The sequence below is a fragment of the Puma concolor genome, chromosome D4 (assembly GCF_028749965.1).
Source record: "Puma concolor isolate L17-30 chromosome D4, mPumCon1.1.hap2, whole genome shotgun sequence".
Classification (NCBI taxonomy): domain Eukaryota; kingdom Metazoa; phylum Chordata; class Mammalia; order Carnivora; family Felidae; genus Puma; species Puma concolor.
In genome coordinates this window covers 86,413,962-86,430,722 of record NC_141679.1, presented here as the reverse complement: position 1 = coordinate 86,430,722, position 16,761 = coordinate 86,413,962, and the positions used below count along the sequence as shown (strand labels likewise).

The 16,761-nt window shown below is 50.4% G+C and overlaps 1 protein-coding gene across 16 annotated transcripts in view; it reads right to left on the bottom strand.

Moving 5' to 3' along the window:
• Positions 1–16,761, bottom strand: part of RALGPS1 (Ral GEF with PH domain and SH3 binding motif 1) — a 313,342-nt gene that overhangs the window by 223,410 nt on the left and 73,171 nt on the right. For all 16 annotated transcript variants that reach the window (XM_086684052.1, XM_086684056.1, XM_086684055.1 and 13 more), the window contains one exon: positions 2,512–2,633. In XM_086684052.1, coding sequence (XP_086540178.1) covers positions 2,512–2,568 — 57 coding nt within the window. In that variant the 5' untranslated portion in view covers positions 2,569–2,633. The remainder of the gene's footprint in view (positions 1–2,511; positions 2,634–16,761) is intronic.

Below are 16,761 nucleotides of genomic sequence, written 5' to 3'. Positions count from 1 at the left end.
GGGACGGGTTATATAAAATGAAGCTTACAAAGCAGCTGGCAGAATCCCCCTCCCCCGGAGACGCCGATTCAAGGGGCGTGGGTGGGGTGGACATGGCTACTTTAAAAGTGCCATGAATGGGGCACCTGGGTGGCTCAGTCGGCTAAGCGTCTGACTTCAGCTCGGGTCCTGATCTCGCGGTCCGTGAGTTCGAGCCCCGCGTCGGGCTCTGGGCTGATGGCTCAGAGCCTGGAGCCTGTTTCCGATTCTGTGTCTCCCTCTCTCTCTGCCCCTCCCCCGTTCGTGCTCTGTCTCTCTCTGTCCCAAAAATAAATAAACGTTGAAAAAAAAAAAAAATTTTAAAAGTGCCATGAATGGGGCACCTGGGTGGCTCAATCGGCTAAGCATCTGACTTCAGCTCGGGTCCTGATCTCACAGTCGTGGGTTCAAGCCCCCTGTCCGGCTCTGTGCTGACAGCTCAGAGCCTGCAGCCTGCTTCGGATTCTGTGTCTCCCTCTCTCTCTGTTCCTCCCCTGTTCGCACTCTCTCTCTCTCTCTCTCTCTCTCTCTCTCTCTCTCTCTGTCTCTCTCTCAAAAATATGAACAAAGATTAAAATAAAAATTTAATTAAAACAAAAAGTTCCACGAATTGATGGGACATTCTCCTCTGAGGAGAATCTGTGCTTAACTTCTGAAAAGTAACAAACACTAATCCCAAGTGCCTCTGGAATTGGCAGTCTGTCCCGCCCCCCAGTCTTAGGCACAGACCCTGCCTGAGCAGGTGATTACCGGTAAATCACTCTGCACTTCCTCAACCACCTTCCAGAAAGCAAGCTAAGCGATTTTCCTCAGTGTAGTGTCATTGTGGTTAAGAGCACTGGCTTGAGTCACGGAAACCTGGCTCTGAATCCCCACCCACTGCTGACCAGCTGTGTGATTTGAGCCAGTGTAGTCCTCCCCTCCTGCCTTGGTTTCCCCATCTATAAACTGGGGGTGAAGGTGAGTGTGAGGATTAGTGTGATAATGCCTGTGGAACATGCAAGGCAAGGGCCTGGTGTGTAATACACACTGAATTATGGGGTGTATGTGTGTGGGGTCACTCAGTCACCAAAACCAATTGAGTACATGTGGTCTTTCACTCAGTAACTATGGAGCACTTGCCATGTTCCAGATACACATATACACACACGTGCACATATACGTACGGACGTACCTACACATAGCATATATGTACACGGGTATATATAGGTGTATATATGTGCACATACACACAGAGATCAGAAAACAAAGAAGCTTCACTCGAGATGGAATGTAAACTGTAAATGCAAACAGAAGTCTGATTCCTCCAGTTACCGAACACAGTCCACGCCTGGGACCTCAGGTGTTGTAACTTCCCTGTAACACCCCGTTACATCTGCCCCAGACACACACACTCACACAGGGGGCCTTACTTAACCCAGTGCTGCTCCAAATACATCAGTGCTGGTGCTGATGACAATGCAGGGACTTTATTCAAATCTATACCGGGGCGCCTGGGTGGCGCAGTCGGTTAAGTGTCCGACTTCAGCCAGGTCACGATCTCGCGGTCTGGGAGTTCGAGCCCCGCGTCAGGCTCTGGGCTGATGGCTCAGAGCCTGGAGCCTGTTTCCGATTCTGTGTCTCCCTCTCTCTCTGCCCCTCCCCCGTTCATGCTCTGTCTCTCTCTGTCCCAAAAATAAATAAACGTTGAAAAAAAAAAAAATTGGATTATTTATTCAAATCTATACCGGCACCATCAGGGAATTTTAAAAGGTACTCACAAGTGTGTTTTCAGAGGCAGAGATCAAAATAAAGACTTTTTTAAAGGTTTCTAAGCTATGAATTGGTTCCTGTGAAGTTCTAGCTGATCACACAGGATCGTTTCAAAGGCCCAGCTCAACCGTGAGGGACTTACAAGCTCACCACACTGAGTGTTCCCTTGCCAGCTTGTCACAGGAGCCACGCGTTACACGTTCGGCAAGGTGGCATCCCTGGACCTGACACCCACTCCTAGCACGCCTCTGTCCCGTCACGCGCTTGGAAAACAAGCTCCCAAACCCCCAGGACAGGAGCCCCCGCCCAGGCCACCCTCGGATCACCAGTCCTTGCAGCCATTTCCTACTGAGCAAGGCAAAAAAGAACACTGGGCCAGTCGGAAGCACTTCTGTCCGACTTCCTTTTGGAATGTGTGACTTATTTATAATCGGCAGCAGCTTTTCTTGGGAAAGATCTGATCCCATCTTGCCACCAAAATGGAATGTGGCACTTGCTATGACCGGACCGGGCAGGTGATAGTTTATCTTTGAAGAGAACCACCACAGAAAACACACTGATCCTCAGGGCTGACCGCCTCCCACATCTCACGCCTGGTGTGGCCAGGGGCCACGGGAGCGCTAAAAATGGTGGTATTCACGGAGCCTTGCTGCCCTGCTGTCCACGACTTAGCTGGGGACTAGGTCCGCTGAAAGGATTCCCCCTGCCCCCCAAATGCCCCAGTTCTCACAGCCCCTGTACCTGTGGAGTGGCGGAGGTGACCAACACACTAGCCATCAGACCATTCCTCTTGTACATAGTCTCCGGGCCACAGGGAGCTTCAGGGCAGCCTCCGTCGGTGACATAACCTGTCTGGAGAAGTCCTACAAGGAAAAAGGGGCTCATAAAAACCAGCTTCAAACCCAACTTCAACCCACCCTGGAGGGGGAGCTGTGCTAGACCCTGGGGGAGACCTTCATAAACAAAGCTTATAAGCCAGCAGCCTACAGGCTAAGTATGACCCACAGACATAGTTTCTTGGGCTTGTACAGGTTTTAGTATTTTTAAAATTCATCAACAACATTTAATTAGAAAGCTTCACATGGAATTCTGGATTTCCAGCCTTTCTTGAAAATGAAACTACCTGGCAGTACTGGGCCCACATTGCTACTTGATGAGCATCAGCTGAGCTGAGCGACAGCTGCCCCCGCACTGGAGCAAGTGCCTTCCAGATGGCACCTGGGCTGTGCAACCATTTGGGTGCATGCCTGGCCCTCTCAGCCACTAGAGTTTGTGACCTTTGTTTTAAAAGAAAGCAGGGAGAGAGTACAAACTGCTCCTACCGTGCTTCCCTGTGCACAAGACCGTTTCATCAATAATAATGTGATCACAGCTAATATTCGCATACCGTTCACCCCGTGCCGCGCACTTTGCGTACATGAACTAACCCTCACAACCGCCTCAGGTAGGTGCTATCGCTCCCACATTAGGTGTGAGGAGTTTGAGGCACAGAGAGGTTAAGTAACTCATGCTTTGGGGCCTCTAGTCACGCAGCCCCACCATCCCATCATCATTCAAGACCTTGCTCAAATGTCGTTTCCTCCGGTTACCGAGCCTGGACCACTGAAACCAGAACCAGATGCTCTCATGCCAATGCGTACATGCCTCTAGTAGGGCATTTATCACATCACTCAACGACACAGAGCTGCAGCCACCACCTGCTCTTTAGCAGGAAAGTGACCAGGAGAGTAGGGAGGGTGCAAGAAGGGAAGGAAAGGAGAAGGTAAGGTACCAGCCGGCAGCCAACTGCATTTATTCAGGCCAGAGATGAAGGTCCCCTGAGCTAAGCCAGGCTGTTGCAGTGGAGTCAGAGAGGAGACAGACTGGGAGACAACAGAGACAGAAAATCAACAGAAACTGATGGGGAAGGGTGATCGGGGTAGATGAGCTGAGGGTGAACGGTGTCTGGCTTGGGGTGCCAGAAGGACGGCGTGTCCCCCATCGAGGGCAGGAACACAGGTGGTGCAGCAGATCTGTGAAGATGATGATGAATGTAATCTGGGATATATGCCGAATCTGCGGTGCCCGTGAGAAAACCCACCCTGGAGAGCAAGGTCTCGCCTGAAGCTCACTGGGGAAGATGGTCTGGAGATGGGTGGAAAAGATCTCGACCCTGCCTGTGACCTGCTGGAGCCTCAGCCCCAGGGCTCATCACAGAGCAGCGCTTCGGCACAGAACAGAGTCGCACGCCCGACAAGGTCAGGGTGCTGCAGGCTCCGTCCGCCCCCATCTCCAAAACCACGATGGCCGCTCCCTCACAACCTCTCCGCCATCTTCCTCGCCGGCCATCTCCTCCTGAGCAACAGCCTGTGAGCCGTCCGCCTTCCCGCCTTTCCTCCCCCAAATGCTGAGAAGAACCAGTCTGAGCTATAAATGACATTCGGGGGTCAGCCAGGGACAGCTGAATACGGATATTTTAGATGATATCGAATTACCATTAATTTTCTGGGGCGTGACAGTATCAGTGGGGAGATTAAGTAGGACAAAGTCTATCCGGGCGATGCGCTGTGGCAGAATTCAGGGCTAAAGTGAGTTGGCAATTTAGGTGCCCATCAGTCTGCAAAATACGCTGAAGTAGAGATAAAGCAACTATGGCAAAATGCTAACACCTGACATCTATTGACAGGCGTTCATTGCACTAGTCTCTCAACTTTTCTGAATGCTTGATAATTTTTATACCAGAAGAGAAGGAGGGGAAAGCACAGGTCGGCAAAGTTTTTCCTCAGAGGAAAAACTGAGCAGCAGAGGCCAAACTCCTCTTTCACCAGCAGGGAAAGGGGACGGGCTGAGAACCGTCATTTGTCAATCCCTCTGTCCTCGGAGGAGCCGTGCTTGCGGTCACCCAGGACCCCGAGCCGTGGCTGGGGCAGGTATGGAAGGCAGCTGCGTGAGAGATGCCAAGAGACCTTTAGCAAAAGAAGGCATACAGATGTCAAAGGAGGGGAATGCCATGGGGAAAGGCAAAGTAAAACCACAATGAGACAGCGCTTCATACCCACCAGGACAGCTATAATGAAAAAGACAAAACCAAGCGCTGGCAAGGACGTGGAGAAATGGAGCCCTTAAACGTTGCTGGTAGGAGGTAAAAGGTACAACTCCTTTGGAAAATAGCTTGGTAGTTTCTTAAAAAGTTGAACAGACGCTTATCAAATGACCAGCAATTCTACTCCTGAGTAGCTACCTTTTAAAAAAATGAAAGCATATGTCCACACAAAGACATGTACGTGAATTATTCATCAGAGCCAAAAGTTGGAAACAATCTAAACGCTCCTTGCTCCTCCAGTGGTGAGTGGATAAACAATGAGATATTTCCCTTCCGTGGACTACTACTCAGTAATAAAGAAACGAAATACTGATGCAAACTGTAACACGAATAAACCTCAGAAACATTATGCTAAGTCAAAGAGGTCAGACCCAAAAGACTGTACTGTAGGATGCCATTTTTACGAAATGCCAAAACAAGGCAAACTCAGAGAGACAGGAGCACATCAGCGGTGGGCTGGGGTGGAGGCAGGGCTGACTGCAGACGGGCACAGGGATCTTTCTGAGGTGACGGAAATGCTCTGAAACAGGATCATCAGGACTGTTACGCAGCTCCGTAAATTCACTCAAAATCACAGACTCACACTTGGAGTGGGTGAATTTCACGGTATGTAAATCACACTACAATGAAAGCAGCAGCCACCAGCGCTGTTTCACGATGGCACCCTGAACTCACATGTTTAACTGCTCCCTTCCACATCCCTTTGAAATAACCAAAGAAATATGAAAAGAGCAAAAACAAACCACGTTAGCCCATGACAAGAGAAGAGTTATTTTCTTAAGTTTATTTATTTATTTTGAGAGAGTGAGAGAGACAGCGCGTGTACACAAGCAAGGGTGGGGAAAAGAGAGAGGGAGAATGAGAATTTCAAGCTTACAGGGCAGAGCCCGACGTGGGGTTTGAATTCACAAACCGGAGACAAGATCAAGATTCAGACACTTAACCGACTAAGACACACAGGTGCCCCGAGAGAAGGGTTATTAATAAGCAAAAAGACGTTGAGGAATTTCCAGTGCAGAAGAGACAGGACTGGGAGAAGGGGAACCCGCGTCTGGAGCAAAGGGAAGGCCTCCCAGGAGTCGGGCAGATGAGACCTTCCCACAGACACCCCATGAGAACCTAGAGACTTCAAAGTGGGGAATCCAGAAACTGAGGCTGAGAGTACGGCTCAAGAGCTCAAAGAGGCAGCATGAGAGTGGCTCAAGCTGCAGGGCTGTCTCAGACCAGACAAACCAGCTCATGCGGACTGGGAGTCGGGGCCAACGCAGCCAGGCTCTCTATGCCAGAAGCAACCAGCCTGTTGGATGGCCTCTGTTCAGATCAGCTCGGGCCAGACTGAAGTGACTCAACCCAAGCCTGACAGAGTCACGAGGGGAAGAGGGCATGGGAGACAGCCAGCCTGATGCTGTGTGATGACGTTGTGGATCCAACCTGCATCAGTTCCGGGCTGATGTGAGCTTCGGTCCTTTCACAGTATGCCTGGTACTCTGCGGGTCTGCCCCAGGGGGGCCCAACATGGAGCCCAAACCAGAGGCCTTGGCTCTCCCCACTCACCCGACACCAGAAACCCTCAAGTCACATAGCCCTTCAACACAGAGGCCACGTTTCGTTCTCACACCCTCTTCCATGCCAGTTCGCCAGTTCATTCGCCCACCCCCTGCATCCTGTCCGAAGGACGCTACCACCTCTGCCCGTTTCTCCATCATCGCTGGGGGGGGGGGGGGCGCACTCAGGTGCCCCCGTCCAACACCGACAGCAGCACACGCAGGGAGCGGCAGCTGCGCGAAGCTGGGCTAAGTGCTACATTTTTAGTTCATTCTGTCTTCACGACAACCCCATGCAGGGGAGACTCTTCTGGGAAACTGAGGCACCAACAGGTGATGCAACTGCTAGTTGAGCAGTGGGACTGGGGTGTTCAAACCCTGGTCCGTCGACACCAGCGCCTGGGCCTCCTCCAAGAGCCCATGAGGAACCTGTGAGAAAATGCACGTGAAACACTCGGCCCGGGCTAGCCACAGACCAAGCACTCAATCCCAGTTACTGGTTACTGTGAGTGTTAATCTAATCATACAGTTCTGTTCATTTATGCCTATTCTTCTTTCCTAAAATAAACAAATAAAATATTAGCTTAAAGAAAGCACGGCATCACGCTCTGTGAAACCACAGGCCTCCACTGCGGGCAAGGGGCTCCCGGCTGTGGACGCCAGGCCACTGGACAGCGGAGGCTGAGTCCAGGTGTCTGGGTGCAGCTCCTCCTCCCGGAGGCCTGACCTGCCAACCGCACGCCCCTCGGGCCCGCCTGGACACAAAGCGCGGAAGCCACAGCGTGTCAGCCCCGCGCTCCCCACCGGCAGCCTGGGCTGGAAAGAAAGACAGAGCGCTTGTTTCAGATCTGACTCCTGCAAGTCTCGCCATGGACAAAAATAGCCTAACTCGTGGGCAGCATGTCTCAGACGAGTGATATTTCACATACTAAGAAATAACAGAACCAAGCAGAACAGAACATCTTTCCAGGGCCCAGGGACACCCCCACCCATCCACTTTCAGTCCCTGAGACCTGGCCAGGCCCCAACTCCTCATCGGGGACCAGACTCCCATCAAGGGAGTCAGCCTGGCCTAGGCCCCTCCTGCAGAACCGCTTCTCCACCCCTTGGGAGGGCCCCTGAGGACGGCGACTGTGCCTCCCAGGCCAGACTGACTGCACCAGAGTGGCCACCTGATTCTGCTGGGAACTCGGGACGCTCAGATGCCAGTCTCTGCTGGTCAACCAAACTGAGACACTCTGCCCTCACTTGTAGGGGGGTGGCATCTGCCTGGTTGCAGGGACAGTCGGCCGGAGTGTGAAGGCAGCAGATGCACGAAAAGGCCAAAGGCAGAGGCTGTGTCTGAAAGAAAAGGACAGCAGTGGGCCTGGCTCCCAACCCCGGCTCCGTAGTGTCAGGTAGTGAGAGGGGCTTTCGAAAAGACCTTGATCGGGGCTACTTCCGAAACACCAAATCCATGCGACGCCACCAGAAACCCGACCATGAAAACACAAGCGTCTCATCTGAATGGGGAAAGAGAAGCACCATTCATTCGTCGAGCTTCTACTTCACATAGGTATTGTTCCAGCCACGGCTTCTAACCGTGTTTATGCCTTGGACCCTTCTGGCAGCCTAGTGAAAGCTCCGGGTCCCTTCTCACGGAAGTATTTTTAAACGCATAAAATCACACAGGAAACCAACTTTCACATGGAGAAATATGTTATTGTATTATAAATTATTTTAAAATAGCTATATTTTAATATAATTGTTTTCCTGGGTAAAATATAGCTATTTTAAAATAATTTATAATACAATAACATATTTCTCCATGTAAGGGAATATATATATTTCTTTATTATTGCATGATATAACAAGATATATTGGGAGGTTGAATAACTACCATAATTTAAAAGTAGTTATGAATACAGATATTCTAAGAGGTCAATAATTATTACGTGATATGAAAATACCTGTGATTTTTATTGGTGACAAAGTCCCAAGTACTACTATTACTGTGACTCATTGTATTAGTAACTGAGAGAAATGCTAAACTTCAGTGAGAAGTTGGTGAAAATAAAGATGTCATATTTTTCCCATCCAAATTCACAGATGCCTGGTTCAGAACCCCTGTTCCAGGCACTAAGGGACACAAAGCCAGCAGGCCCTGCTCCCAGAGAACGTATATTCCAGTGTAGAAGTCAGAAAATACACACATGGGTCGGGGCGCCTGGGTGGCTCAGTCAGTTAAGCTGCCGACTTCTCCTCGGGTCATGATCTCATGGTTCTTGGGTTTGAGCCCTGTGTCAGGCTCTGTGCTGACAGCTCAGAGCCCGGAGCCTGCTTCAGATTCTGTGTCTCCCTCTCTCTCTGCCCTTCCCCCACTCATGCTCTGTCTCTCTCTCAAAAATAAATACACATCAAAAAAAATTTTAAAAAGAAAGAAAATACACACATGGAAACAAAGAAGATAATTTCAGATACTGAGAAATGTCTCCCAAAACTAAAAGATGGTGGAGGATGGTATTTGCCAGGTGGTCAAGGAAAGACGCTCTGAGGATGTGAAATTTGACTGAAACCTCAGGAAGCAGTCAGCCCATAAAAACCAGCATGTGTTCTTTTGCAGAGAGCACAGCAAGTGCAAAGGCCCTGAGATGCACAGGAGCTTAGCAGGCTTGTGATGGAGGCAGATGGACCAGGGTGGGCAGAAGGCAATGGATAGACAGGCTGGGGCCAGAGCATGAAGGGCCTTGATGCCACGGCGGGAGTGTGGGTTTTATCCGGAGTGCAGTGGGAACCCTCTGGTGTACTAGAGGACTGTGAGCAGGGGAGTGACAGGATCTGATCTTACTGTTTGTGAGATCACTTTGGCTACTCGGCATAGAACTGAATGAAAAGAGACACAGCCGGAGCCTCGGAGCCAGCTGGGGTAGGAGAGGATGACGCATAGACTGCTAGCCACATGGGTTGGGGATGGACACGGCGGGGTAGGTTCCAGAGGGAAAGATACAAGACTTGCTGATGGACCACACGGGAGGGGAGAAGAAAAGAGAGGAACCAAGGATGACCTCTAAGCTTGGGGCTGCCACGAGTGGGTAACAGCTACACACGCTGCTCAGCTGTTCATTCATTCACTCGTCACCTGCCCAGCCCGCTGGAGGACCAGTTCTGCTCTCCAGGGCCCCGCAGCATAGTGGGGAGAACTCCCCTAAGTAGCTGCTCACGGGGACACATGCTGTAACAGATCACAGGTTCACCCTGGGGGTCAAAGAAGACATCACTGACAAGCACCCTTGAGCTGGGTCTCGAAGGACCAGTGGGAGCGCTTCAAGGAAAGGGTGGCCGAGGGCAAGGAGGATGCCCGCAGCAAGTGAGGCAGGTTGGGGCGTGAAAGCACCCTGAGGTGCTGGTGTGCCAGGAGCACAAGGCGGCAGGTCCCCCTCCTCACCTGACCCCAGCCCGTGTGCAGCCTAACACACAGCAGCCAATAAGCTAGGCAGGGACCCCCACAGAGTTTGTCTTCCCGGATGGCCCTGATGCTACAGCCACAGCCACGGTGTCTTGTGCCCTGGTCACTCCCTCATCAGTTCAGCAAACTTGGTGAAACTGCCCAAACCCTGCTCTGTGTAGAGGAATCAGACCAGCCCTTGGCCTCAAGGGACTCCCACACCACTATCTATCACTTTGTTTCAGGCTCTAAGGATTTCCGTGCATTAACAAACTTTTTTTCACAGGTGAGGAAATGGAGGTACCAAGAGATTAATGAAACTAACTCGGGGGTGCACTTTTACCTGCCTGTACTGACTGTGGCCCCTGCTGGTCAGGGGCAGGCTGGCAGGATGGGGAGAGCTCCAGCTTTTTGAGCCTGGCTTTTTAATCCGAATCACGCCAAAACCCCATCTTTCCATCCTCCAACTCTCTCACCACACACACACACACACACACACACACACACACACACACACACGCTGCTAATGCCTCCTTGGAAACCAAAACACCGCAGAAGAAAAAGCAATTCTCATGACGTAACTTCGCAAGAACGTGGCAATTGTATCAGAACCACAGAACAATCCCTCATCTCTTGTTTCTGTATGACAGAATCTGCTCTTGTGTGTGGGCTCCCGGAGAGGGAAGGAAAATCCCATATGCCATGTTGGTTTCCTTCCAAACTTTCAGAATTCTCCTTCAATGTTTCAGGTTCAGGAAACCAAGAAAATAACACGAGACAGTCTGGTGCAGACCACTGTTGAGAAGGCAGAATAACCACTTTTTCCTAAGCGTATGGAGGCTGTTTCAAAGAAAATACACATATCCAGGAATGTTCAATTACAAGAGAGTGATCTCTTCCAAATGTTGCAGACAAGCATGGAAACAGACCCGGAGCTCCGCTTCAGAGGACGGTGCTGCTCTCCACCTTCCTCCGTCCTGAACAGAAGCTGTGACAAGACGAACAGGAAGGAAGCAAAGAGGGTTCTGCCCACAACCCCTCCATCACTTCAGGAGCAGTAAGTGTATGTACGTACATGTGTATACACACACACACAAACACACACACACACACACACACACACACACACAAACACACACACACACACACACACACACACACACACACACACGGCCAAAGCATGCACATTTCCTATTGCCAGAGGCTTCCCCCAAGGTAACCATCACTGTGGTGCCGGACCACGGGCCGGCAGCTCAAGAAAGTCCCCCTAAGAAAGTCCCCCTTGTGCGGGCTGGCAGGGTGGTTATCTCCACCTCTTCCTGACCCTCTCCAAACCGGCCAGACCTCTTTTCCTGGCAAGCAGGAGCGTCTGGCGGCTTTCAAAGGGAGGCCCGGCCACGTAAGCACATGTCAGACTTGAATGCCATCACTCACTGCGGCGTTCACCGCCCCCCAACCCCCACCCCCGGCCCTTGCAAACCACCCGCCAGATGTTCAGCCTCCGACATCCCACCTTCTCGCTGAGGGAGACAGAGTGGGCCGGGGAGGCGCCACCACGGCTGTGCCCCCGTGGAGGAGAGAAAGCGGCAGGGTGTGGGAAAGCGGGCTGGATTTAGGGGTGGAGGGTCTGCAGACCTCACAGAAAGGGACAAACCCGTGAAACAGCACACCGGAGGGCATCTTCCTGGGGAAGGGAAGCACCTGTGTTCACTGAGCTAAGGTAGGGCCCCCCGCAAACAGGCGGCGATCCGCTAATTCAGGTGGTAGGTGCGGAATGAGTGTCCCCACAGCCCAAGCACCACAGCCAGGGAGGCAGAAGAGGACACGGCCCATCCTTGTCCTCAGAAACCATAGTCTGGCCCAGGGGGGCCTAACCTTTTTAAACAGGAGGACTTCCTGAATTTCTTATGTAAAAGTAATACACGTGCATGCTGAAATTATAAAAAATGAATAAAAGGGCATAAAATAAAAAAGGCAAGTCCCTGTCCCCCACAAACCCTGGTCCCTGTGCCCAAGGTCACACAGTTCCCTTAGGGTAGGGCAGCATTTATGCACACATCGACACACACAGAGATACAAGTAAATGTACAAATATACACATAAATGTACTTAAACTATCCATTTTAACACCAAAAAGAAATAGTTCTATTTTTGGCATCTGTTGACTAAGAAAAACCCTTAGTAACAAAAAGCTGTTATAAATCACTAACACATTTAAATTAATCTGCGGTCTAAGAATCACAGCAATGTCTACATCCACTTGGAGTGCAGTGAGATGTATTTACAGCACTCATTCTTCAGCCTGACAGAGCTGGGAGCACACATGGATTTGGGGAGGCCTTAGAGCAGCCCCGAGTTCGACACCCTCACCCCCCACAGGCTCACAGCCGCAGGTGAAGCCAAGTACTTCCGTGGCTTAGGGAACGGACAAATCAGGATTGGAATTCTCACCTCTCACTCACTCTGAGCCCTGAGCAAGCTGCCTGACCTGACCCAGCTCCACCTTCCTTCCCTCCCCCACCTGGCAGATGGCAGATGGTCGAAGGGGTCGCCAGGTCGGTGTAGGCTGGAAGTGGCTGGTAAGTGTCAGCTACGTCTGTGCTGGCGCCCCTCACCACACGCTCACCCTCCCCGGGGACGGGCAGACGCGGGCAGGGCTCTCTTGGCATGAGACCACAAGACATCGCGCTGAAGTTGAGGCACCAAAAGAAATGTGAGTAAAGAATCTGCACTTCCAATAAAACCAGGGAAGGTTCTCAAAAGGAAACTAATCCAGGGCGCCTGGGTGGCTCAGTTGGTTGAGCGTCTGACTTCGGCTCAGATCATGATCATGCAGTTCACGAGTTCGAGCCCCACATCGGGCTCTGTGCTGACAGCTCAGAGCCTGGAGCCTGCCTCGGATTCTGTGTCTCCCTCTCTCTCTGCTCCTCCCCTGCTCATGCTCTGTCTCTGTCTCTCGAAAATAAACAAATGTTTAAAAACAATTTAAGATCACGCAGAACCATTCAGGACAGAGCTGAGGACAGCCTGGGGTCTGACGGCAGGAGGGCCCTGGGCCCCAGTCAGGGAAAGCCCGGCTCGCAAAGGGACTTAAGAAGTGCCTGAGTCTCCTGGAGCCTGCTGGGGAGGAAACAGGGAAAGCAGGAGATGGAGACTGGGGTTTTCCGGGAACTCAAAGTGACTCCTGAGCATATTCTCAGGTTCAAAGTAAGGAGTCCGTGGAGGGCAAAATATGAAAAATCCAAGAGACAGAGGGCACACCTGACAGAGCACGTCTCAGAGAAGATGGCAAGGGTGGGACTGTGGTGGCTGCTTCCCCTGCCCCCGGAAGACAGGGGCAAGGGCGGCTGCCACCCAGACCTTAGCTGGAGGAGGGTGGCCCTGGGGAGACAGGAGAGCCTGGTCGGCACAGGGGGCACTAGTACACGGGGGTTTGGTGACGTCTCTCAGGACGAGACACTTTGACCCTATAGGTACCTGCAGCAGTAGTACAAGGACCAGACCACACGTTTCCTCCCGCAAGGACCTGACGTGACCCTCCGGACAGGGAGCTATCACAGCCCAGAGGACACTAATGAAGCCTCACAGCTAGATGCAGGGAGGATCCTGGACTGAGACAGGAACGGAAAAAGAACATTAGGGGGGAAACATCAGGGAGGAAACTGGTGGCATCTGAAAAAAGTCGCAAGTCTTAGTTCATAGCATGGTACCCATGTTAACTCATCACCTAAGTCAGTCTGATAACTGTGTTAAGCCCGTGTAAGCTGTTCACATATAAGCTGGGTGAGGGATGCACATAAATGCTGTGTACTGTTCTGCAACTTGTCTGTAAGTCTAAAGTGATTTCAAAACAAAAAGCTGAATTTATTTTTTAAACATGTATTTATTTGAGAGAGAGCGAGTGTGTGCACGTGCGCATGAGCAGGGGAGGGGCAGAGAGAGCGTCCCAAGCAGGCTCCTCACTGTCAGCGCAGAGCCCGATGCCGGGCTCGAGCTCACGCACCGTGAGATTGTGACCTGAGCCGAAATCAAGAATCAGATGCTCAACTGAATGAGCCACTCAGGCGCCCCTAAAAAGTTAAATTTAAAAAGCAATTCTGCACCCTCATATCCCACCCCACTCACCACCCCCAACACACACACAAGCTCCACGATCAGGCCTAACACCAGGGGCTTGTCATTTCCCGTGCCAAACCATTAATTGACAGTTGCAGCTCTGGGATGCTGAGGTTAAGGCATTTCACACCCGTTACATGTGGGCCAAATATACATTATCTACAGTAGACAGACGATGGGGCAGGCTGGAAGACAGTTTACTGTGAGGAGCAGGGGGTCCCTCTCTCCTTCTTAGTCCCTGCCAAGGGCAGAGGAATTACTGGTTTGACAGGTAACAGTCCAGCTCATTGACTGGGCCACATCCATTCGGACCATCCCTAAGAGCCAAAAAGTCACACACCTGTTGAAGGCCCCTCTCTTCCCCACTGCTGCTGTGAGACCTGTGGAACTCCCACACACGCCCCTAAGTACACCTGCCTGGCCTGGACCCCAGGTACAGGTCAAGTTTACGGAGCATGGGAAGCCCCAGTGGGCAAAGAGCTCATCACTTGCTTCAGCCAGCTTTGACTGGAGAGCCCTGTGCCAGAGACTGGCTGGTTCATGAGGGTCATTTAATTCAAATTCCCCTTTGCTGTTTTTCCTTGTCATCAGGATGAACTTTAGAAATATCAAGGTGAGGAACAGGTTGACAGAACAGGACACCCACACTCTTGGGCCTTCCTGACAGACACCACTGAGCCCTGACTCATCATGCACAGCCTGGCATTTCCCACTGAAACAGGAAGGAAGTCAGCTAAGAGTGAGGCGGGGTGGGCGAGGTCTGGCTGGAGGAGAGTGAAAAACATCTGGGCAGCGGCACAACAAAGCCCATTAGGAATAAAGGGTGTGCCCCACGAGGTAGGAGCCAGAAGTTGAGGAAGAATACTCTGGTCCTAGACCGTCTTCAAGTACCATCCCACACCCCGACGGAGCACACAGCAGTGGGTGACACGGGCAGGGGTCGGGGCACCAGAGCGCACAGAGAAAGTCACATGTTCACAACAAACCACAGAAACAGATCTTAGTTCCAAGACAAGGTACTGGGTCCACACATCTGCGTTCCCCTCACCAAATCTTATTAAATGAAAAACAAAAACAAAAACAAAAGAACAAGAAATCTGTTGCAGTGTTGAAATACAGGGAAGAATGACATCACCAAACCAGAAGTTAAGAATTCCTAGAAGATTTGCAGCGAATGGAAGTGGACAGAAGAGAAGCTATGAGTGTCAGACATCTGGCCACAAAATCAACGGTCTCTCTGGTCTCAACAGCCAGCTAGAAAAGGCAATGGCCTGGGAGTCTACCAAGCAAATGATACCTACAAATAAACTTCAAAAGAAATGTACAGAAATCATTTGAAGCAAATTATGAAGTTTTCCTAACAAAAAAGAAGACAAATTAAAGGAGAGAGATTTCACTCCTCTGAATAAAGAGACAATACTGCAAAAGCATCAACTCTCCCCAACTGATCTATAAATAAAATACAAGGTCATTCTAAATTCTAAGGGGATTCATTTTGGAATTCAACAAATTGATTTGAAATTTCATCTGGAAGAATAATTTTTAAAAGCTAAGAAGTTTTCAAAAAAAGGACATGTGACAAGAAGTGATCTGTCCTGCCAGGAAGCCATGGTCGAGGATAAAGAGCACTGAGAGATGAATGAATGAGCAGGACAGAACGCAGCCCAGAGCACAGGGTCAAACACACGTGAGAATTAACATCTGGTCACAGTGGCAATGCAAACAGCATGCAGGGATGGATCACTTAATAGATGTTGACAAAACAATTTACTATTCTCTTAAGGGGGGGGGGGATTTGTTTAAAATCTTACCCAATATCATATATAAGAATAAAATTTTGATAGATTAGAGACTTAACCAAACATAAAATCCCCAAAAAATACCAGAGGAAACGCTAACCATTATTTTTTTTTTAATAACCTTGGGGTGAAGAAGTTCTCTCTAGGGTGATACAAAAGCCAGAAAAACAAAGGAAACCATCAGCAGATTTAACTACAATAAAAAAAATTCGAACTCTGTATAAGAAAAGACATCATTGGGGCACCGGGGTGGCTCAGTAGGTTAAGCAGCCGACTGTGGCTCAGGTCATGATCTTACTGCTCGTGGGTTCAAGCCCCACATTGGGCTCTGTGCTGACAGCTCAGAGCCTGGAGCCTGCTTCGGATTCTGCCTCTCCCTCTCTCTGCCCCCTCTCCACTTGCTCTCTGACTCAAAAATAAAAATGTTAAAAAAAAATTTTTTTTAAAGACATAATGGGGGCACCTGGGTGGCTCAGTCAGTTAAGCATCCAACTCTTGATTTCAGCTCAGGCCATGATCTCATAGTTAGTGAGATCAAGCCCCATGTCAGGCTCTGAGCCAACAGTGTAGAGTCTGCTTGGGATCCTCCCTCTCCCTCTCTCTCTCTGTCCCTTCCCTACTTGTTTTCTCCCTCTCCAAAATAAATAAACATTTTTAAAAAGACATAGAAGATGTAAAACAAAAAAAAAAAAATGGGGAAATGTGTGTCTGAAATGTCATGAGAGAGGATGTAGTAAGATCCTTAATATGGAAGGAATTCCCCAAGAGCCTGGCTCAGCTCTCAGCAGACATGTGGCCCAGGCCAGGAGCCTGTTCTCTAAGCCCCAACTTCCCACCTGCAAAGAGAGAAGCTACCAGCAGCACCTTTCTCATAGGTGTGAGGACCACACGAGATGCTATTTGGGAAGCACTTAGCCCAGAGTCTGAGCAAAGCAAGGAAATCATCAGACGGGCAACCGACCAGAGAGTGTGTTCCAGCAAGTCACTGACCATACCACCACCTGCAAAAAAGAGAAGAAAACACTG